A 24,107-nucleotide genomic window follows, 5' to 3' on the forward strand; every position below is an offset into this window, starting at 1 on the left:
AGAACTGACTTTGGGGAAGGTTCAGAACTCCTCCATGGAGACTACTTGCAGCAATTCATGGTTTTGGCTTTACTTCAAAAAAGTTTTGTTTCCAACTTTGAAAAGTTAAAGCTAGTACAGATTCTTGCTTATTTCTTTAATCCTAAACTTAAAACCTATTCAGATCAAGGTGCTGTGTCCATCAAAGCAACTAATTTCCATTCTGGTTTCTTTTGAAATTTACTTTCAAAAGACTTCAGCATCAAGAATTTGATATGACATTAAGTGAACGTCTATCTATAACTTGTATTGGCTTTGGTGTGTTGGTACAACATGGCTTCAAAAAGGGATATATATTTTTTTCATTTTTCTGAAAAGTATTTAATAGGGAGGGCTTCACTCGCTGAAGCAGAGATTAGGTCCCTGACGGTCTTTTGGAAGGATAGATGGATGGATGGATACCTGGACAACCCATTGACGAGAAACCCCACGTCACCAAACAGCCTTTTCATATAAATGATCTCCCTTGTTCTGGATACCTTTTTTGTGAGACTGAATTGAATGTAAATTAGCTTTTTGTTGTTATTTTTTTAAATCTACCTTTCATGTAGGAAAACATGTTTTGTTTTCTACTAGGAAGTATTCTTTGGTGCTTTTGTATGAGTATTGTTATGTTATAGCATTTAGCACTTTGAAGATGTAGATTTTATATTCAGAGTCCTTGGGTGACACTGTGGGTTAATGCGCTGGACTGCAAGTTTTTTTCAACTGCAAGGTTGATGGTTAAAGCTCACTCTAGTCACTCCTCCGAAACTTGATACAAGGTTGCCATGGATCAGAACTGACTCAATGACACTTAACAACAACAGCAGTTTTATATTCGGTAATTGAAGGAAGCCTAGCTTTACCAGCTATTCCTTAAAGTCTGTCAGATCTTTTGGAGAGAATGTAAAATTCTTGAGTAAAAGCAGGGCATCATCCAAGAGCAGCCTTTAGTGATAGTAGTGTGTGAGTCACTGTACTTCCCAGTTGCTGTCTTCAGTCACAGGAGCCTTGTGGCACAATGGTTGAGACCGTAGTTGCTACCCAAAGGTCAGCAGTTCAAACCCACTTACCACTCTTAAGGTAGAAAATATGGCAATCTGTTTCCTTACAGATTGTTGTTGTAAATGACATTGAGCTGGTTCCAACTCATAGCGACCCTGTATAAGGGTTTCTGAGGAGTGGCTGGTCGGTTTGAACTGCTGACCTTGTGGTTCAAACCGATCTTGAGGTCTAATGCATTATGCTGCAGCGCCATACCAGGACTCCCCATAAAGACTGCAGCCTTGGGAATCCTATGGGGCAATTCTACTCTGCCCTTTAGGATCCTTTTAAGTTGGAATCAACTCAACTGCAGGATGGCTTTAGTTTAGTGGGTTTGGTGTTCAGTCACTGAACAATTAACTCAAATGCAATGTCTTATAAAAAAATAATGCATAAGTATATGGAAAATATTTGGTTAATCTAAAGAATCATGGTGGTAGTCATCTGCTGACATCCTTGGATTTGTTTATTTTTAAGAAATTTCTCACAGATGTAAGTGACACATGGATATTTTCACCCAGATGCTTTCCAGCAGGGACCACTAAGCCATATGGAAAATAATAAAAAGAAAAGGCTAATTTTTAATGCTCTACATCAATATAGTCTCTTGGGCGGGGGGCAGTGTTTATGCTTGGGGAAAGGAAAAAATGAGAATACTTTATGTTTCCCTGGGACCGGCTGACTGTAACAGAAGCCCGCACAACATTTGGAAACGTTGTGTGGAGTATAAATGGCCCTTTCCCAGCATTGGTGCTCCACAGGTAGGCAGCACAGGACAGCTTAGGAGAAAGACTATTTAGTATTAGGGATATAATGGCAAGCAAGGCAAACATGGTCCTTGCTTTTGTGGAATTTTCTTCTTTAGTCTGTATAGAATGCACCCCACAAACATAATATTCATGCAACTGAAAACATAAATACTAGGTAGGTTTTATGTTCCAGAAAGCCTGGAGGGCCAGAATGCTATGGGAGCATGTAAATAGAGGGCGGCTTATCCCAGCCCCCATGCTTATAGAGAATAATGGCATGACTGAAGAATGGCATAATGAAGTCATTTATTTCCTCCCTCCTTCTGTTTTTTCTTTCTTTTCTTCCTTCCTCTGCTGAGTATTAATTATATGTGAGAACTCACTGGCAACGGGGATACAAAGATTAACAAAGCACTATGAATATATGGAGCCCAAAAGGCCAACAGGTGGAACTCACCCACCACCACCGCTCCTCAGAAACCCAATACAGGGACAGAACCGGCTTGCCGGTACTTAGCAACACTAAAAAAGGTGCAGTGGTTAAAGCATTTGTCTACTAACGAAAAGGTCGGCAGTTTGAACCCACCAGCCTCTCTGTGGGAGAAGGATGTGACAGTCTGCTCCTGTAAAGATTTTATTGTTTGTTGTTAGGTGCCAGCGACCTTATGCACAGCAGAATGAAACTCTGCCCCATCCTCGGTCAACCTCTCTACTGTTGCCATGCTTGAGTCCATCGATGCTGCCACTTGGCCAATCCATCTCATTGGGGTCTTCCTCTTTTTATATGATTCTCCACCGTACCAAACATGATATTCTTCTCCAGTAACTGGTCCCTTCTAACAATATGCCCATCTTTGCTTCTAAGGAACATTCTGGTAGTACTTCCTCCACCAGATCTGTTTGTTCTTCTGGCAGCCCATGGCACTTTGAATATTCTCCTCCAGCACCATAACTCAAAAGCATCAATTTTTCTATGGTCTTCCTTATTCACTGTTCAGCTTTCACATGCATATGAGGTTATTGAAAATACCATGGCTTGGGTCAGGTGCACCTTAGTCCTCAAGCTGACATCTTTGCTCTAAAAACACTTGAAAAAGGTCTTGTGCAGCAGATTTGCCTGTTGCAATATGTCATTTGATTTCTTGACTACTGCTTCCATGAGTGTTGATAGTTGATCCAGGAAGAATGAAGTCCTTGACAACTTCAATTTTTTCTCCATTTATAAGAGTGTTGTTTATTGGTCCAGTGCTAAGGATTTTTGTTTTCTTTACATTGAGATGTAATCCATACAGAAGGCTGTGTTCGTCTTCATCAGTAAATGTTTTAAGTCCTCTTCACTTTCAGCAAGCAAGATATGCAGATATCATCTGCATATCGCAGGTTGTTAATGAGTCTTCCTCCAATCCTGATGCCACGTTTTCCTTCATAGAACCCAGCTTCTCTGATGATTTGCTCAGCATACAGGTGGAATAAGTATGGTGAAAGAATACAACCTTGTCGTACACCTTTCTTAATTTTAAACCATTCAGTGTTCGCATGTTCTGTTTGAACAACTGCCTCTTGGTCCAGGTACAGATTCCTCATGAGCACAATGAAGTGTTCCAGAATACTCATATTTCTCAATGTTGTCTATAGCTTGTCATGCCTTGAAAACGAAATCTACCCTATCCCTTAGGGTTGCTGTGAGTGAGAATTGACTCCGTGGCAGTGGGTTATGAATCTGTTGGACTTTTTATATTAAAAGTCCTCATCTGATTTTTCATTCAAATACTTTCTTAAGTCCTCCTTCTGCGAGTGTTCCGTAAACAGAAAAAGGAAGACGGTTTTGTTCAGAGCCAATCATAATGTAGCATATCAGACCTACTCTCAATTCTGTGGTCATCTTCCCACCGAGTATCACATATTTGTGTAGTAGATCAGCTTTGATATATATTGGGTGTCTGGTAATTTAATTACATAGGATTTCTATGTCTCTGTTCAAATCTAGGTGTCTGTCTTACTTGATTTGTATCCAGTGGCAAAATAGTCTAACTTTATACATCTTTAATACAGTACTACGTGCATGTGGTTGTTCAGTTTTGTCTATTATGGTGATGCAATTTTGAAATTATTATTTTTCTCTTTTCCTTGGGGCTTTGGGGTCAGAGACTAGAGAAGCTCAACCACGGTAGTTGCTATTTCAACTAAAGCTTCAACAGGTAAATGCTTCCTCTATAGTTGCATGGAGAAAAGGCAAAAAATAGTCATAAAAATAAAAACAGATGAAAGAAAGAACAGTAGAGGTTAGAAAGAGGTGTAGCAAGTTTTGGGGGGTGAGGATGGGGAATCTGCCAGAACCACCTAATGAGTCACCACCTTTATTTCAAGTATGTTTTGATCACAGGCTGCATGATACTGGTGACACATTGAGGCAGTCCCCAAAGTTGAGTTTGGGTCTTGCTCTTGCATAGCTGCATGGCTCAGGACTAGTGGTTTGACCTCTCTGTAGGATGGAGACAATCATATTTACCCTTCAGGATTGTTTTGAAGATGGAATGAGAGATGATTCCTCTCTGATGCAGTTTTCATCTGCAAAGGTTATGCACTTGTGCTTTCCGGAACCATAAAACCTTGGACTTCATTGCTTTTAGGGTGAACTTTTAGCTTTGGAGAGTGTTTCTATGAACCTGGATTTTCTTTTGCTTTTACTTGTTTGTTTTAGTCTTGGTGTCATTTCTTATCCTACAGTGTCAAGACTATTCAAACCATCTATATACTGAGCAAGGGCCTGTTAGGGAAAGAGTCTATTTTAAAACTATATACGTATATACAAACATGTGATAACCTGAGGTTTGCACATGTTGTTAAGTGCTGTCGAGTCAGTTCCTACTCCTAGCAACCCTCTATAAGGTTTCCGAGGAGCAACTAGTGGGCTTGAACTGCCGACGTTGTGGGTGGCAGTTCAGTACTTATCCTACAGCACCATGCGTATTTCCCATAAAAAATAAAAAGTTTAGTATCCCTCCTTTCCAATTTATGGATTCAAAAGAAAACCATACTAATTTTAAATTAAATAATGCTATTCTGCCTTGGTTTTTGGCATATGTGCATGCATGCGTTTTTGTGTCTGTGTGACATCTTGTCTTTTCAAAGAAAGATCTTCTTATGTAACATTTTATTACATTGTTTCTCCTCTAGATGGCAGTTTTGTATGTGTGTTAGTAACTGTTAATGGGTGCATTTGGCAATTAGGAATCCATAGTGTCTGTGTATATGTGCGTGTGTTTCTGTAGAAGAAACATTCATGTGAATGTCTCTTCTTAGAAGAAAAGTATTTTAAACAGCTCATTATTTCTCTAGAAATTTTCTTCTATTCCTTTAAGATGGATTGTTTTATACCCACTCTCCTGCAGAAACAAGTACACTCAGTTAATAAGTCCTCTATTTAAGCATTATGTTTTACTTTGCTTTCTTCTAAAGTGTTCGGCTCTTGGCTCCAGGGATGACTGTTTTATCTGAGAATGGTAAAGGAAGTAGAGGCATGGTTGTGGCGGCTCAGTGTGTGCTGGGAACCTGACATTCCTACTTTCCCCTCTTGGTGCAGCACAGCACAGCACAGCACGCCTTTATCTTTTGCAACAGATGAATCCATTTTTCCTGGATTCTTGCTTCCCCTCCCCTTCCCTTCTCACCCCTTGTTTGAAATAATATTTGATTTTGCCTTCCTACTGGCTGGAGTAGAGTGCAGGTCTCAATGCCATTAACATTTCAGAGAGGAAATGGCGTTTTCCTTCCTCAGAGGGTGTTCTAGTTCTCCGACTTCCATGGACTTGGGTGGGGAAATACTGTAGTTTCTCAGTTACGTATTTGCCATCCTATAAAATCAGCAACTGATCCTTTTTGAGAAATGTATCAGATCTTCACAGTTTACATCATTTTGAACTTGCCACTGAGCTTTTTTGGTTCTGGTTTTTTCCTTTTTCGTTAAAGTGCTAGTGTTTGCTGTTTGACTCTGTTTCAGAAAGCATGGGATATGGTGGGTCATGGATTTAATAGGAGAGTGACTCAGGCAGCCTTATTTCTACTCTGAAGTCTCCATAGTGAAACTGACGATTTATTGACTGAGTATAAGAGTAGATTTGCTAGTTTCTAAATATAAAATGAATTTGATTTTTCAAAATTAAAACCACTATTCTACTATGACATGAATCTAAAGAGAGGGAACAAGTCAACCAGTGGTTTCTTCCCTTGTCTGCAGTTCTGTTCCTTGTGAGATAAAATGAAATGATAAAAAAAAGGGGAAAAAAAGAAAACAATATATGGATAAAATATTTTTTACATTAACAAAATGTCCCCATGGTTGGACATCAATAATAGTAACAAATAATAATTGACAATACCTTCTCTGGCTGCAGTGTGTTAAAATGTGCTTACACACTTACTATGTGGTTATCATAATGATTGGCACATATAGGTACTCTTGTCAATATTTGTCACACTCAGTGGCCCTGTAGTTTAGTGTGCAGAGCCTTCAGTCTCTTAAAATGAAAATGTAAGAAATTGTCTGAGGTGGTCCATAGATTTGCTCTTTGGTGGTGGTGGTGGTGGTGGTTATGTGCCGTGGAGTTGGTTCTGACTCACAGCGACCCTGCATAGGGTTTCTGAGGCTGTAAATCTTTACGGGAGCAGAAAGCTTCATCTTTCACCTACTCTTTAGGCTATTAGTCTTGCTATGGTCCTAATTGCTTTTGGACTTTTTCCCCCAAAGGGGTTTGTGCTGCATGCTTTAATAGATTATGACTCATTCATTCATTCCTTGTGATCAGATCTTTTCTAAATAATTGATTAGAAGCCTGCTTCTAAAAACTTTTTAAGGTGTATGTGTGTCGTAGGGTATGCTTATGTCTCTTATGTGTGTGTGTGTGTGTGTGTGTGTGTGTGAGAGAGAGAGAGAGAGAGAGAGAGAGAGAGAGAGAGATGGACGGATAGTCAGACCCACATAGGCCCATCCTTCTTTTTTGCCCTCTCCTCCCTTCCTGTAGGAGTTAGTCTCAGGTTCTCAGTTTCAGGCCACATTTCCTGCATGCACGTGGGAGCAATGCAGCATTATGGTTTAGATATGTGCTTTGCTTTAGAGTCAGGCTGGCCCAGGTTCTGGTGAGGGTTTGCCACTTACTAGCAGTGTTGATATTATACTTTTGATGTTTCCCTACAGTTAGTATGAGGGCTCTGTGATAACACAAGATAAGTCTTCGATGGTGGTGGTGGTTATGTGCTGTGGAGCCAGCTCTGACTCATAGTGACTCTGCATAGGGTTTCTGAGGCTGTAGATCTTTACGGGAGTAGAAAGCCTCATCTTTCTCCAGCGGAATGGCTGTTTGTTTTGAACTGGTGACCTTGAAGTTAACAGCCTGACTCATAACCACTGTGCTACCAGAGCTCCTGAGATAAGTCCTAGCCCACCTAATAATAATCACAGCTAGTCTGTGAGCTACCAATTTGCAACTTCTGGTGCCTCTGTTTCTCATTTTTGCACTTTTGTTGATAGCATTGAGTCATGGAAGAGGTGGTATTTGTGATTGGGTAAACCTTTGGATCTAGGTCAATAATAGATTATCTTCCTCTATTTAAAAATTTGTGGTTTAATATATCAGAATTATGTTAAAATGAATTGTGATGTATATATATGAATGCATGGAACTCCTGGTATGGTGCTGTAGGATCAGCACTGGACTATTATGCACAAGGTCAGCAGTTCAAACCCACCAGTTGCTCCTTGGAAACCCTTTACAGGGTTACTATGAGTTAGAACTTATTAGATGGCACTTACGAATAACAACAACATATGTATGTACATATGTATATATGTATGTATATTCACACACACACACACATGCTCAAGAGGGTTCCACAAAGTTTTTAGAAGAATTCCATTATCTTTTAATTTCATTTTTCCTTGAACTTTTTGAAGCACCCTCAGACCTCCACATTACATGGGAACCTGGTATGGCACTGCTAATTCACCAGCTGTTCCTTGGAAACTCTGTATAGGGTTGCTATGAGTTGGAACTGGCTTAACGACACTTAACAACAAGAACACACACATATGTTGTTAGGTGTCATCGAGTTGGTTCCAACTCATAGTGACCCTTATAGGGTTTCTGAGGCTGCAGAAAGCCTCTCCTTTCTCCGTCATAGTGACTGTTTTTCTTTCCCTTCAGTGGGAAAGGAGCCCTAGTAGTATAGTGGATTACAAGCTGGGTTGCTAAGCTCAAGGTCAGTAGTTTGAATCTACCCATCGTCCTGCGGGAGAAGGATGGGTAAGGCTTTCTGCTCCTGTAGAGATCTATAGCCTCGGAAACCCTCTACAGGATCACTATGAGTTGGGACTGACTTGGTGGCACAAAACCATCACCATGTGTAAGAATGGCATGGGGTGCCATGTCTAACCTCCTCTAATTTCACAAGGGGGAAAGAGAATCAAACTCAACTGTCATTCCAAGGCTGACTCCTATGAGGTGGATGTCAGATATGCTCCCACTCTCCAAACGTCTATAGTCAATTCTGATACCACCTGTCCTTCCCACGGTACTCTGTATTTCTCTGCTGGATTCTGTAACCCACTGCAATGACCACACAGAACTCACAGACAATATTCATGGTTATGGGGTTTGTTGGGGAAGTTATCAGGTTACAGTTCCGGATCAGAAATGTGCTTATGATTTGGTTCTTTAGTCAAGACAGCCTCTTCTCAGCCATGCCTGCAGGCATGCTTCTCCGGTACTCTCTGTTACAAAGCTGCTTTGGTGCTGCTGATAAATGCTCTGCGGTGAAGTAGAGAGGACACTTAGGCACTCTGCCTCTGTCTCTTCTTTCTTGATGGTAGTGATTTGCTTCTGAGATGGTTCCTTTGAAACCTAGTGGGATGGCAAAATGAATTTCTTCTGCCATTTGAGTCCTGTACACTTTGCATGGTCCCACCTAGTTATTTGATGGGAGTTAACAAATACTATGACAAGAAAAGTCGAATCAAGAAATTCACTGCCCTGTACTGTGTCAGAAGTCTGTGGATGGAGCAAATGGCTAAACATCCCAGACTACTGACTGAAAAAGGAGCTCTGGTAGCATAGTGGTAACTAATTGGACTGCTAGCTTTAAGGTCAGCAGTTTGAAATTACCAGTGGTTCTGCAGGAGAAAGTTGAGGCTTTCTGCTCCTGCAAAGATTTACAGCCTCAGAAACCCTGTACAGGTTGCTGTGAGTTGGAACCGACTCCACGGCGCAGAACCACTACCACTACCATTGACTGAAAAGCTGGTGATTCAAACCCACCCAGAAATTCCACAGAATAAGGCCTGGTGATCTGTTTCCCAAAAGGTCACAGTCTTGAATGCCCTATGGAGTGCAGTTCTCCTCTGTACACTTGGGGTCTCCACACAATTACCACCACCACCACATGTTTTTATCAAGGAGTAACAACAGTACAAAAAGAAACAGCAAACAGCTGCATGTTTATAGGAAAATGAAGCTATTTGCCCTGGGAGAGTGAGGATTTTCTTATCCAGTTTGCACATTTTGCTTTCTTGCCTGGTTTTGATAGACATTTGAGTCTGTAATATCACAGACAGATAAACATGGACAAGATGTCAGTCTCAAAAACTGTTTTCTGCATGGCTTTAGCAGTGTCTTTGTATAAATAAAGCTCTTACATACGTTTGTGTAAATGAAGATGTTAGAAGTCATTTTGCCTAATAGTATATTAGAACCAAGAGACCAAGTGACATTTCCTCTCCGTGGCACTTGCTACAATTTTCCTCTGTGAATGGCAGGCCGCTCTTCAAGCATTCATCATGCCCCCCTCTATTTTCCTACATAAGCATAGTAGGTTATACTATGGTTTCCCACACAGACTGTGAGAATTTGTGTGTCCATGGGTGTTACAATGTTTCTTTCACTTTGACTGTGACCCTTAAACATACAGTAATGTGGACAGAGACAGGGAACTGAACTCATGCCAACAAAAGATTTACAATCTTATGAATGAGTAGACCCTAGCTCTTAGGAGATTGATATAGAAAGAACAGTACTGTTAGACTTTGCATGTGTTTGTTTCAATGGGGTGGAGGTAGTAATAGCATTTCCTGGTCCAATAGGAAGTGGGTCAGTTGCCAAACCAGTGAGCTCACTCTTGTTGACTCAGATTCAGGAAAAAGATTAGAGTAGGAAAGCTACTCTTAATTCTTAGTAACTTTGGAGTCAGGGCTGCTTGTGTTTCTGCTTGCTTCTGTCTACTGGGAAAACCATGAGCTGACATTAGACTCATGGAAGTGTTACTAAAAGATGTTTGCTTTCCTGGGCTCCTTTTGGGAGCCTAGGCTGGAGGAGATGTGGTGGGCAGCTTATCCTACGCTAGATGAATAACCATTTCTTGTGTCACTCCTGTAGCATGAGAGACAGGGGTGCTGGCTTAGAGAAAATTGCAGATCTTATTCATGCTTCCTGAGCTTATCCTGATATAGCTCTAACCAAGGACTTATTCAGAGTGAAAAGAAAAGTGCTATATTTTAAGTCCAATCATAGGATTGAGCTCTTGAAAAGATTTTAAGTCATATGCTCTTTAGGTGAGTAGAGGGTTTTTTTTTTTTTTTTTTTTGCAGAATTTTGCTAGAATTTGCTTAAGACGGTTTCTCTCTTCTTATAAATTATTGCACTTTCATTCCAAAAGGGGGAAGTAGGCCACTATGATTTTTTTTTACTCGGGAGGAAAAAGGAAATGGCTATGATGTCAGAGCCTGTGTCCCTTCAGCCCTCGTCCGGCTTACTTTGTGGTTGATGCATGATTTCCAGTGCTGTATGTAAGTGTGGTGGGGTTGGCTCATGCGTATCAGAACCACCTGCAGACTGTTGCGTTTCCTTTTTAAACTGTGCACATTTGCCCTTTTTCCTTTCATAATTTTAATCCTACCCCATACTTGCCATCTTGTTTCTCTTCCCCCTCTTTTGATGCTGGGATAGCAACTAATTTTGGAGCATTTACTGTGTGCCAGACACTTACCCAGATCTCATTTAACCATCGCAGTAACTTCATGTGATGAAAACTCATATGATCTGCATTTTAAAGAAGATGACACCAGGACATAGAATTGTTCAGGGACTTCCCCACCTTGGTGACACAGCTTGGAAGTCCTACAGTCAGGCCAACCAGTGAGCCTAAGATACAGCGGAAAAGTCTTATTTCCTGGGTATTTCATTTTTTTTATTGAGGTGTAATCGCAGTGAATCACACATCTTAATTCTGTTTCTTGATGACTTCACACATGCACGCACGCTTGCACACACATACACAGTAAGCACCCAAATCAAATCTAGAATATTTCCTTCATGTCCCTTCCTAGTCAGTGCTCATTCCACCGTCTCCAAGACAAAAGCACTGTCTGACTTTTTTGTTGTTGTTTAATCACAGATGAGCTACTTTTTTGAACTTCTTGTAAATGGGCTTACAGTTTTTGTAGGCTTTTATGTCTGACTGCTTTTCATCATCAGTATATCTGTGAGATTCATTCATGTTGTTGTGTATGGTTGGAATTGATAATTTAATTATTTTTATGTCTAATTTTCCATTGTTTAAGAGTTCGGTTATTTATTCTCTGTTCTCTTACTGATGGATATATATTCGCCCACCAACCCCCACTGTTTGGTTATTGTGGAGCCTTGGAACCACTCAGCTGACTACTGGGAGATTTTGTTTGAACCTACCAGCCACTCAGTTGGAGAAAGAAGTGTCAGTCTGCTCCCATAAAGACTGTTGTTGTTAAGTAACAGTGAGTTAGTTATAACCCATAGTAACTCTGTGTATAGCAGAAGGAAACACCGTCCTTATAATTGTTCCTGTTTTCGTTCTTAATTGCATCTATTTTGTCAATCCATCCTTTTGAGAGTTTTCCTTACCAAGCATTATGTTCTCCAGCGACTGGTCCCTCCTGATAGCATGTCCAAAGTATATGAGACACAGTTTCATCATTCTTACTTCTAAAGACTTTTCTGGCTATATTTCTTCCAAGACAGATTTGTTTGTTCTTATATTCAATGTTCTTTACCAACACCATAGTTCAAATACAAAAGTTCTCTCTGGTACTGTAGTGGTTACGAATTGGGCTGCTAACCTCAAGGTCGGCAGTTCGAAACTATAGTTGTTCCACAGGAGAAAGATGAGGCTTTCTGCTGCGGTAAAGATTTGCAGCCTCGGAAACCCTGTACAGGGTCACTAAGAGTGGGAACTGACTCCACGGTACTTAACAACAACAACAACAATTCATTATCCAGCTTTTACATGCATATGACATGATTGAAAACACCATGGCTTGGGTCAATCATGCCTTGAGATCAGTCTTCAAGGGGACGTCTTTGTTCCTTCCCACTTTAAAGAGCCCATTTGCAGCTGATTTGCTTAGCAGAACACCTCATGTATTTCTTGACTGCTGCTTCTAGGGGCATTGATTGTGGATTCAAGTGAAATGAAATTCTTGAAAATGTCAGTAGTTTCTCTGTTTATCATGATATTGGAGTACTGATGAGGTGCTATGGGTTATAATGTGCTGGACTGCAAGGTCAGCAGTTAAAGCTCACCAGTCGCTCCTTGGAAACCTTATACAGGGTCGCTAGGGGTCGGAACCTACTCAATGGCACTTAGCAACAACAACATCATGATGTTGATTATTGGTTGAATTGTGAGGATTTTTGTTTTATGCTGCAATGCAATCCACATGGAAGGCTGTAGTTTGTGATCTTCATCAGTAAGTGCTTCACACAAATGATGATCTGTAAAAATTATTGTTGTTAAGTGCTGTCAAGTCGGTTCTGACTCATAGCGACCCTGTATAGGGTTTCCAAGGAGCGGCAGGTGAGTATGGTTCCAAGTAACCTATCGGTGCAGTGCTTATCCTACAGTGCCACAACCTGTGGGATAAGGTAGTTTCTACACTGTCTTATAGGGTTGCTATGAGTTGGAATTTACTCAGTAGCAATGGTTTTTGTTTTCATATGAATAAAACTATGAGTATTTTGTCTGTGTCTTCTGAGATTATAAATCTTAATAGAAGCAGACAGTGCCTTTACCCATTTATTTACGCAGCATCAATGTTTGTAAGATCGAGTTGTTCCACTGTTTTCCAGTACTTGATTTTGTTGTCCTTTTTAATGCTGTCCATTCACGATGGTGTTTGTGTGCTATCTTCCAGAGCCTGGAATTAAAAATGTAGGGTCACTGGGGGGTTTGCTTGTTTTGTCTTGGTGAATTGCAGTTGGTAGGGCCATCAGGCATGTAATTATAGAAGGAAAATAATTTTTTTATTCCAAAATAAGGGAAACATAAGTAAGACTTGTGTAAAAGTGGTTGAAATTGTAATGAAGGAAAAGAAACATGGAACTAATGTTTTCTAGATGTTTAGAAAGGTTACTCTCTCATATGATCCAGAAGCATATACAAGAACCCGAGAGAAAATTACATAAATTGAGGGGGTGATATGAGTAAAGCCAAGTATGCGAAATCCACATTTTACTCAGGTTTTTATTGCCGCCACCCCCACCCTCACCCCACTCCCTCAGTCCCCACAAAAGGAGCAGAACACCACCTGTGTAAAATAACTTATATTTTGACAGTCCTTTTTGAAAGGAAAGTTAAGTCCTGTTGACTTCCCTGGCTACCAAGCCAAGTGGCCCAGTCTTCACAGCCTCTGAGTTGGCCTAAACCTCCCCTTGTGGCTTGGGTTGGAAATTTCATGCTGTGCGTCATAAGGTTGATGTAACATCTGCCAGATTCTGAAGTTGTGGTGTGCTAGGCAACTGTTGTGGTCTCACTTTATGCTGCTGAGCATCCAGCAGGAAATGAACCAGAGGCACACTTGTACTTGACCCCTGTGTCAAGGAGGGTGTCTTTGCTCTCCAGTGCAGGGGGAGTAGGAAGGAAAAGGGTTGGGATGGAGTGGGCAGCCCAGCGCAGTGGGCCTCAGATGTAAGTAACTGTATGTCATGATCATTTAGGAAGTTGGTTAAAATCCAAGTTCTCAGGCTCAGCCTTTAGGTTCCGATTCAGTAAGGTAGGGTTGGGTTGGGACTCCATTTTGAAGGAATGCCTGATTCTGAAGCAGGAGGTCCATGTGCAGCAGTTGGAGTTGCACTCCAAAATCTAGGTTCTGCATTTAATGGTAGCTTCTTCAACTTTCTTTTTTTTCCATTTTTTAATTTTTAAAGTTGTTCAAATTCTGTGCTTGGTTCTTTGAGAGGTGGAAGGGCAGAATCAATACACTATGTCCCCAGGCCACAGGGTCAGCTCTGCGGAGCCACAGCTGCCAACACAGAGTCTGTGGACACCCTGTGAGTCTGGCACACTGGATGGCAGATGGTGGGAAATGGGCACTTGGGTCTAAGAGTGAGAATTGCTGAGAAGGGGAGGGAGAGCTCTGGCAGGTGTTTGTGGAGAGAAGAGTTATTGCATCTTCTGATTCATGTTTGTGTTAGGGTAACAGTGTCCATTGTGGCCTTCACAGAAATGACAGCCTTCTTGGGAATCAGTCCCTTTCCTGCTGCCTTCTCTCATCCTTTCACTCTCACCTGACCACCTGATCACCTGCTCAACATACATGCATGTATATATACACACACACACACACACACACATTTACATACAGTTTCTCTATTTCCCACTTTACTTGAAGAAGCCTGAAGCTCAGAAGGCTATTGGACTGATCCAAGCAGCGGCATCACTAGAGTTAGTGTCACTCAGTGCCCCCGTTGCCCCCCACCCATGACCTCTTCCCGTTCCAGTAGTAGACATAAATAAGTCTAGTGTACATACTCCCGGTTACTGTGGCAATCAGTCAGGAGCATTGATTCATAGGAGTCAAATGAACAGGCATGGCTGTTGGTGGGACCAAGGCTTGTGCTGCTCAGGGTGGTAACAAGTTGTGAGTTTCAGTGCTGTGTTGCTTTATGATTATTAACAGTCCTTGTGCACTTAGAAGGTAATTGGACTTTAGTTATGGCTCAGTGGACCCCTTTTTGCCTTTTTGACTCTGTCAGATTTTAAAGATATGGGTTTAAATCAGCAATTCTTAACCTTTTGGGAATCTGATGGGCAGTTTGCATTGTGTCTACAGAAAAATGCATGTGTGTTTAGGGAGTGGAGAAAGTGGTTTTGGGCCTAAGATCCAGCTCTGGATCTTTCTGCTTTAATGAGCACACAGGACTTGTAGCCTGTCTTCCAAGGTCATTTTTTGGGCACAAGTCTGTCTCCTGTGGAGTGCCATCTGTAATGGAAACTAGGCAATACTTGATATTGTTGATGTGCTTTCTGGAGGACACGCACTCAGTTTTTACCAGCAAGCAGATTTCAGTCAGCGAGTGAAACGAGTTAATGCATGTAAAGCAATTAGCATTTGACTTGGTAAGTACATGTTGTTCCATTGAGTCGGTTCTGGGGTTTCTGAGAAGTGGCTAGGGAATTAGCAGTCCAGAGCTTATCCTATAGTGCCACATTAGGACTATGGGTAAGTACGTCTTCATTAAAAATGTATCATATATATCCAGATGCACAGGAACCCTGGTGGCCCTGGGGGCTTTGAATCCACCAAGTGCTCTGCAGGAGAAAGATGTGGCAGTCTGCTTTCATCAAAATTGACAGCCTTGGAAACCCTATGGATGGTTCTACTCTGTCATGCAGGGTCATTCACTGTGAGTCAGGATTGGTTGGAAAGCAGTAGTTTACACTCACTCACACTCACACACACACTCTCTCTCTCTCAAGTCAAAATTTCATAACCAGTTGCCTCCATAAAACCACCACAAAAGCAGTTTGGAAACATTGAACTAGATATTCAGAAACAGAGATCCCTTTAGTTTGGATGTTTTTTCTCTTTAAGAATGATTTTATTTTATTGAGGTAGAATTCACATAACATTAAGTTAACTGTTTTAAAGTGAACCATTTGATGACATTGAGTACATTCAGAATTTTGTGCAACCACCAACTCTATCTAGTTCCAAAGCACTTCTTGTCCTGAGTTAAAAAAATTCCATTCACTTCAGCGAATATTTATTATACTCATCCTGTGAAAATAGCACCTTGTTAGGCATTTGGGGGAATGTAAGTGAAGAAGATTTGAAGGAATGAACAAGCTTAAAGGAATCACACTCACCTGTGTTTCCCTTAACTGGAGAGTAGGGTGACACCTTAGTGTGAGTGATCTCGGTGGGGGGTTTGTTTTCTGAGACTTGAAGGTGACTTAGAGAAGCTGAGTGTTGTGTCTCTAGTAATCTGTCACTTTGCTGAGTGGCGGTTTAGTTTCCTTTCTTTTTTTTGGTCGTCCTCTCTAATCTTATAACAACTCACTGTGGTAGTTGGTGGTCATTATTGTGTGCCATCAAGTCAATTCCATAGCAACCCTATGTGACAGAGTAGAACTGTACTATACGATTATCTAGACTGTGGTCTTTTTTATTTTTAATTTCAACTTTGTATTATGAATTGAATGAAGGTTTACAGAGCAGATCCTCAGTTTTGCATCCAACAAAGCAGGCATTTGGTTTCATTTCAGTAACTGCAGTCCCCTCCATGTAACATCACTTTGCCCACTTGAGAGGTTTCTGTGAAGTTCTCCTTCCCCAGTATCTCTTTACCTCTGGCCTGGAATTCTCATCCGTGCTCCTCCTCTCTCCACAGACCAGGGGTTATCACTATGCAAGCATTGTCGGAAGAGGACCGGAGGCTCTGGATGGAAGCCATGGATGGCCGGGAACCTGTAAGTAACAATTCAGGGAAGCAGAGAAAGAAAAAAAGGGCTTGAGTTATTTGTTGCTTCCTTAGTGAGCTGAACTGATGTTTGCCGTTGCTCTATAGCTTAGGGCTCTTGAGACCGTGTGCTGCAGGTAGGCTTTTCTTCCTGTGTTGATGTTTCTGGAGATTTCTGTTTGCTTCTGGTTGACTATAGCTCCTCTCAGCCCCAAGGATAGAACCACTAAACCACTTTCTGTCGAGGGCCTCTCAGCCCTAAGGATAGACTCACTAAACCACTTTCTTCCACAGAACAGCTGGTAGTTTTGAACTGCTGACCTTGTGGCTAGCAGCCCAACCTGTAACCACTATACTGGAGGAAAGAAAAATCATCTCACATCATAAGATTCTTACCTTATAGAAATCCCATTACAGCTTTCCCCCCAATAAGCTGATGTTCTATAACTTCATCACCAACTTCATTTTAGGCTTCATTCCCATTCCTACCACTCCATATTTGTTCTCTGTTCATCTATGATTGGTTGTCTTAAAACCACTTAAGATTTCTCATAGACTAACAGCAGGCCTCTACAGGTAGGAAGTGTGCTATTTAAAAACAAAACAAAACTTGCTCCAGATTATACATAATATTACATTATATCCTCACAGGAACATAAAACTTGCAACAAAAACCATATCTCCATATGATCTCTAGTTTCCTAAAGATAGATAGGAATACTACAGACACATGATGATCGCATAATTGGCAGGGATGGTAGGCTTAATTTTGCTCTCCATTGCTGGGAGCCTCTAGGGAACCTTACTCTAGAGGGAGATGCCCAGGAGACAATTAGCAGCCCCAGTTTTAATCACTGTCTCCCTAATTAGTTAGATATTGTTCCCTTGAGAGTTTTAATTTTGGTAAGAGAACAGAAACCTCTTTTCCTAGTCTTGACACCAAAAAGCATGATCCATAACATGAAAAAGGAATGACATGTTCTTCATCAAAATTACAAATGTTTGCTCTGCTACATGGTCTGTTTGAAGGATGAAAAGACAAGCTGTGGACTGGAGAAAATATTAGCAAAGCCTATGTCTAACAAGGGATTACACTATTACAGATAAAGAACTCTCATAACTCAACAGTTAAAAAACAAACAATCCAATTAGAAAATGGCCAAAAAACATGAAGAGAATATACAGAAGACAATTACACACAAAAAGATGTTCAACACCACCATTAGCCATTAGGAAAATGCCAACTAAAACAATAATGAGATATAACTGCACACCTATTAGAAGAACTTAAAAATGGTGGTAATACTAAATGTTGATCAGAATGGGGAGGAAACTGGATTTCTTATACATTGTTGATAGAAATGCGAACTAATAAAACCGCTTTGAAAAATCCCTTGGCAGTTTCTAATAAAACCAAACCTGTACTTAATGACCCAGCAATTTTTCTTGGGTATTCATCCCAGAGAAATGAAAACTAATGTTCCACAACATTTTACATAGCAATGTTTGCAGCAACTTTTATTCATAATAGCCCCAAACTGTACACAAATCAAGTCGTCCTCCATAGGTGAATGAGTAAATGTACTCTGGTAGCCTTACAATGGAATGAATACTGCTCAACAATAAAAATAAATGATCTATTGAGGCATTCAGTAACTGAATGGATCTCGGGGAACTGCTGAGTGAAAAAAGTCCATTTCAAATGGTTGAATCATACATGCTTTCATTTGATAGCATTCTTGATATGACAAAGTGATACAAATGGCGGCTAAACTAGTAGCTGCCAAGAAATAGGGGGAGTGCATGCGGTGGGGGTGTGGCCAGGGGTTTGCAACTATAAAGAGGTAGCATGAAGTTCCTTTGTGGTGATAGAACAGATATATCTTGATTGTTGTTGATATAAGGTATTGTCCAGTTTGTTCTGACTCATAGCAACTCTGTATAGGGTTTCTGAGGGGCAGCTGGTGGGTTTGAACTGCTGACTTTGCAGTTAGCAGTTTAAACTCACCAACCACTCTTTGGTGCCACATCAGGACTCCATCCTAGGCATTCTTCTTGTTGTTAAGCCCCGTTGAGCATTTCCGAGGAATGGCTGGTGTGTTTGACTTGCTGACATTGCACTTCCAACCTACCTTTTGGTCCAGTGCTTATCCTACAGCACTCCACCAGGACTCCTATCTGAAGTGGATACTTGGTGTGGCTAAGTGCTTTCGAGTAGGTTCCGACTCATAGTGACCCTGTATAGGGTTTCCAAGGAGTGACTGGTGGGTTTGAACTGCTCACCTTGCATTTCAAATCAACCTTATGGTTGAGTGCTTATCCTAAAACACCACACCAAGACTCCTGAGGAGGATAGGAATCACTTCAGGAATATCTGAGCTGGATAGGAATCACCAGTTTTTTGGTTAGTAGTAAAGTGCTTAACCATTTGTACCCACCTATGGAGGCACTGAAAACCTGGTGGAGTGCAGTTTTACTGTAAGACACGTGTGGTCACCATGAGTCAGATTTGACTCAATGGCAATGGCTACCTGTGACTGCATTTCAGAGAAGAAACGAAGATGCTTTTCACTTCACAATGAGTGGAGAAGCCGGAGAAGAATTGATGCATTTGAATTGTGACAATCTGTCTTGAAAGAAGTACTGCCAGAATGCTCTTTAGAAGTGAGGATGGTGAAACTTTGTCTCTCTTATTTTAGACATGTGGTCAGGAGGGACCAGCCCCTGGAGAAGGGCATCATGCTTGATAAAGTAGTTGTTGTTACTACGTGCCGTTGAGTCAGTTCTGATTCATAGCGACCCTGTATAGGACTTTTAAGGAGAGCCTGGTGGGTTTGAACTGCCAACCTTGCAGCTTAAACTGGCCTTGCGGTCCAGTGCATTATCCTTCAGTGCCACCCCAGGACTCCTGGTAAAATGTAGGGTCGTCAAAACAGAGGAAGACCTCCAACAAGATTGATTGACACAGTGGTAGCAGCAATAGGCTCAAACATAAAAATTGTGAGTTTGGCACAGGACTGGGCAATGTTTTGTTCTGTTGTGCATAGGGTTGCTATGAGTCGGAACCGACTCCATGGCACTTAACAACAATACCTATTTGTGAGGAAATTCATGATTCTGCTTCCTCTCTGTTTGATTAACTCTACACAGATTTACATTTTTCTAGAAGTTCTTTCCTCTGTTTTTGCGACTTAGGCTAATTACTACCAAACATCCTTTCAGATTTTAACTCTGAAAGTTTCCCTCACCAGTTAGTTCCTTGTTTGAATCAGAATGAACTCCAGTTCAAGAGTCATCTGAGAAGAATGTCATTTGGACCAGCCAAGAATGTATCAGTGTCTCTGGTTGTATATGTGAGTTAAGAGCCTTAGCTCTTTATTACTATTTTAAAAAAAACATTTTATTTTGAAATAATTTAACCTTTACGAAATGTTGCAAAAGTAATGCAACAATTCTTGAATACCCATCACCCATATTTTCCAAATGTTAACACTTTACATAATCCTTGAACAATTATCCAACCAGAAAATGAACATTGATACAATACTATCAGTTTATAGACATCAACCTTTGCCAATTGTCCCACCATTACTATTTTTTTCTGGTCCGTGGTCTAATGTAAATCACACATCTTATTTAGTTGGTGCATCTCCTCAATTTAAAAAAGAATCTGAAATAACTGGAGGCTTAGCTTTTTAATGAAACATTACCTTCAGCAAATGTCTAGAGTGTTGAAATTTCCCAACAGGATAATATCCTATGTCTGTTCCCATCTTGGATGGGAATTATATTCAGTACTCACCCTCTAGGTAATAATTCATACCTTTCCTACTAGTAAATCTCTTGTGTTTCTCTTTTTCTTTCTTTCTTACTTCCTGCTCTATTATGTTCTTTCTCATTTTTATAGATTTCTTTATACTGCATGCAGTTCTTTAGAGCATTTTGTCTTCTACTACACCTGCTCACATCCTGAATCCATCTTTGTGCTTTTTACTGTGCTTATTAGCTATAGTGTTGTCATTGGTTTAAAGACATTTGAGGCCACAGTATGATCTTAAAAGAATTCCATAGCGTGACCTCCCCCCTCTAGCAGCAGCCCCAATTACTGTTGGGCCTCTTTCTGCCAGATATTATGTCATTGATTCATGGGAATAGAGATTATGGTTGGATTAGCCTCAATTTTATTTCTCCCCCTCCTCTGTGGGAAAGGCAGTCAATAAAAGAAGGATCTTTTTAGAGTGACTGTTCATTTGAAGAATGATTGAGCTGGCTCTTATGTCCATTTCTGAAGCTTTCTCTTACATCTTAAAAGCCAGAAAGTTGTAATATTTGTTGGTGATCAAATCAAGGGTGGCATTTAGAAAAAAGATGTGGACAGAAGGACCTGGAGGCATTTTGAGTATTAGGAAGTCTGTGAATTAGGCTTTTTGGTGATGCATGTGATAAGATAAGTATTTTTGAATATTATCATTGGGTTTGCTGAATTGTGGTCAAACTCCCAATGCAAGTTATTGTGTTTCCAAGAACCCTTCCCCATGATCCTGAAAGGAAATGTGTCCTGAAAGCAAAACCCTTTTCTAGCCTGGCTTTAAAACCTTCCCTTTTGCTGATCTGAAAAATCGCTTAAGATGTGCAGTCTAGTGGCTACAGCCAAAGGCAGAGCAGAAACAGTGAGGCCAGCCCCAGCCAGCTACCCTTCCATTCCGTGCTGTATGGTCTTAACCCAGTGCTTAGGAAAATTAGCCCCCATCCCTGCTTTCTACCTCTTTACTTTGAAGAACCGAAAGGAGAAGGGGGAAAGAAAAAGAACCCAGGAATGATGCTGAGATAACTCACGTTAGAAGTGTGCTCTCTTGCAGTTAATCATTGCTACTTAGTTTTCTTTTAACAATAAAAATTAAAAGATAAGTATTAGCACAACTGGAGAGAAACAGTCATCAGCATACTTGGGTAAATGGAAGTGGCTTTTTTGTTTGTTTGTTTGTTTTTATGCCTAGCGTTGAAATATATTGGAATACCTTTTTAATTTCTCCCTTGGAACTACCTTGCTTAGATGTATTTATTGGCTATGACAGACAGCTGCATAGACACTGCTACTATTTCTCCACCTAGTTCACATCTTTGTGTCTTGTCATCCTTGGAAGAAGGCAAGTTATTGAGGGTAGGAATCAATCATGTCCTTTGTTTCCATCTTTAATGATGCTTAGGAAAGTGCTATGAAACATAATAAGCACTCATTACTTATTGGATTAACATGGAGGTAATGAATTAAGTGGGGTTCTGTGATCTGATCTACAATTGAGTTCATTTAGTTAACTTCCATGTTGAAAATTTGGATTCTGCTCATTACCAGGCCAGTATAAATAGAAATTCACTAAGGCAAGGATGCAGATGTTCCTGCTGTTCACTGAATTCCCCGCTCCCACCCCTTCCCAACCCACCACTAGAATAGCCCCTGCCCAAAGTCACAGGTCATCCTGATTAAGACTCAATGCTCAGTACATAATTTGTTGAACGAATGAATGTAAAAGAAATAACACCCAGGCATGCATTTATTTTCTTAGCCTCAGATTTTGAATGGACTACATTTACTTCTATGTTGCTTACGATTCCTATTCCAGTTCTTGGTGATTGTTAGTGTATAGCAGAAACTGACATGCTTGCTGGACCAGAAAATATCTAAGATCTAAAAGTTTATTAAAACCCCAGGATCCTGGTTAAAAAGTATATGATTTTTCAACTGTTTCATACTGTCTCCAGCACCAACAGTGAAATTAGGATTTATAGATTATGTATATCATCTAAATGCATTAATATATTTGTGTGTGTGATATATATTGTAATTCCTTGCCATCTGCTAATTCTCCTTGAATTTGCTGAAATCATTTAACTATCCAAGTTCTGGTTCCTGGAGGTCCGGTTGGACTACCAGCCTCCTTGTGGCTAATCTGGAGAGGCTAAGAGTTGATAGATAGGATTGATGTGAGCTTTCTGTCTTCAGAGGTGTTCCTTTATTTCAGCCCTTTATTTCAAAAGTCAAAGATCTAGACATTAAAAAAACTGTGCGTGTGTATACAGGTGTCCACACCTGCAGACATCTGAAATGATGAGTCACAATACAGAGTGTGGAAGTTCTATAGTTCCACAAATGGGTTTCACTATTGTATGTAAATAGAGTTCTGTTACATTAGTTTACTCTGCTGCGGGATCAAAAGGCTTAAATGCATAATCATTGGAATCAGCCAGCCTGAATTTGAATCCTGATTCGGTTGGTAATAGGGCCCTGGGCAATTTCCCTAACTTCTCTGAGCCAGTTATCTAATTGTAAAATGGGGAGGATAGTGGTGTAGTGAGACACATGTTGGACTGCTAACTGAAAGTTCGGCAGTTTGAGCCCACCAGTTACTCCATGGGAGAGAGGAGAGGCTTTCTGCTCCAGTAAACATTTATAGCCTCGGAAACCCTATCCAGGATCGCTGTCAGTTGGAACTGGTTTGATGCATACAACCACCACCAATAGTACTTAACAGATTGGAGGAGACGATGCATTGTCTCACATCAGTTCCATAAAAGTTACCTCTCCAATTGGCAGTGAATTCCAGAGACTTTTAAATTTATAATGCCTGCATATCTATCACATCATTGTCTAGAGAGTAGTGAGACCTATCCTGATTCTGTACTGGCTACCTTTTGGGCTTATTTCAGGCAATGGAATTACAAGAGTGAGTGAAAAATTATATGCACTCTGGCTGTAGAATTAATTTGAATTAACTTTTATAAAATATAATCCAGATTCTTAGATTATTTGCTCAGCATACAGATAGAATATGTAATGAATAGTGAAAGAGTACAATCTTGGCATACATCTGTCCTAATTTGGAACCATTCAAGAATCCCTTTGATCTGTTTGAAAGATTGTCTCTGGTCTATGTACAGGTTCCTCATGAGCACAATTAAGTGTTCTGGAATACCCATTCTTCACCATGTTATTCATAGCTTGTCATGATCCACACAGTCCAAAGTTTTTGCATGATCAATAAAGTCCAAGTAAACACCTTTCCGGTATTCTCTGCTTTCAGCCAAGATCCATTGGACATCAGTAACAATACCCCTAATTTCACATCCTCTTCTGAATCTGGCATGAGTTTCTCGCAGTTCTCTGTGCATGTACCATTGTAGTCGTTTTAAAATTATCTTCAGCAAAATTTTACTTGCATGTGTTACTTACAATATTGTTCGAAGATTTCCACATTTCCATTGGGTTATCTATCTTTGGAATGTGCACAAATAAGGATCTCTTCCTGTTGCTTGGATAAGTAGCTGCTTTCCAAATTTCTTGGCATAGATGAGTGAGTGCTTCCAGTGCTGCATCAGTTTGTTGAAACATTTCAGTTAGTATTCAGTCTATTCATGGAGCCTTGTTTTTCAACAATACCTTTAAGGCAGCTTGAATTTCTTCCTTCACCTTTGGTGCTTGATCATATGTTACCTCTTGATATGACTGAACATCGACCTATTATTTTTGGTGACT

General features: G+C 40.5%; 1 protein-coding gene across 1 annotated transcript in view; it reads left to right on the plus strand.

Annotated features, from left to right (window-relative positions):
- The window catches only part of ARHGAP26 (Rho GTPase activating protein 26), a 692,304-nt gene that overhangs the window by 245,988 nt on the left and 422,209 nt on the right, over window positions 1-24,107 (plus strand). Inside the window, exon 10 of the mRNA XM_006873269.1 lies at window positions 16,508-16,586. Within this exon, the coding sequence (XP_006873331.1) occupies window positions 16,508-16,586 (79 nt within the window). The remainder of the gene's footprint in view (window positions 1-16,507; window positions 16,587-24,107) is intronic.

Source organism: Chrysochloris asiatica, unplaced genomic scaffold, assembly GCF_000296735.1.
Source record: "Chrysochloris asiatica unplaced genomic scaffold, ChrAsi1.0 scaffold00232, whole genome shotgun sequence".
NCBI classification, from domain to species: Eukaryota; Metazoa; Chordata; class Mammalia; order Afrosoricida; family Chrysochloridae; genus Chrysochloris; species Chrysochloris asiatica.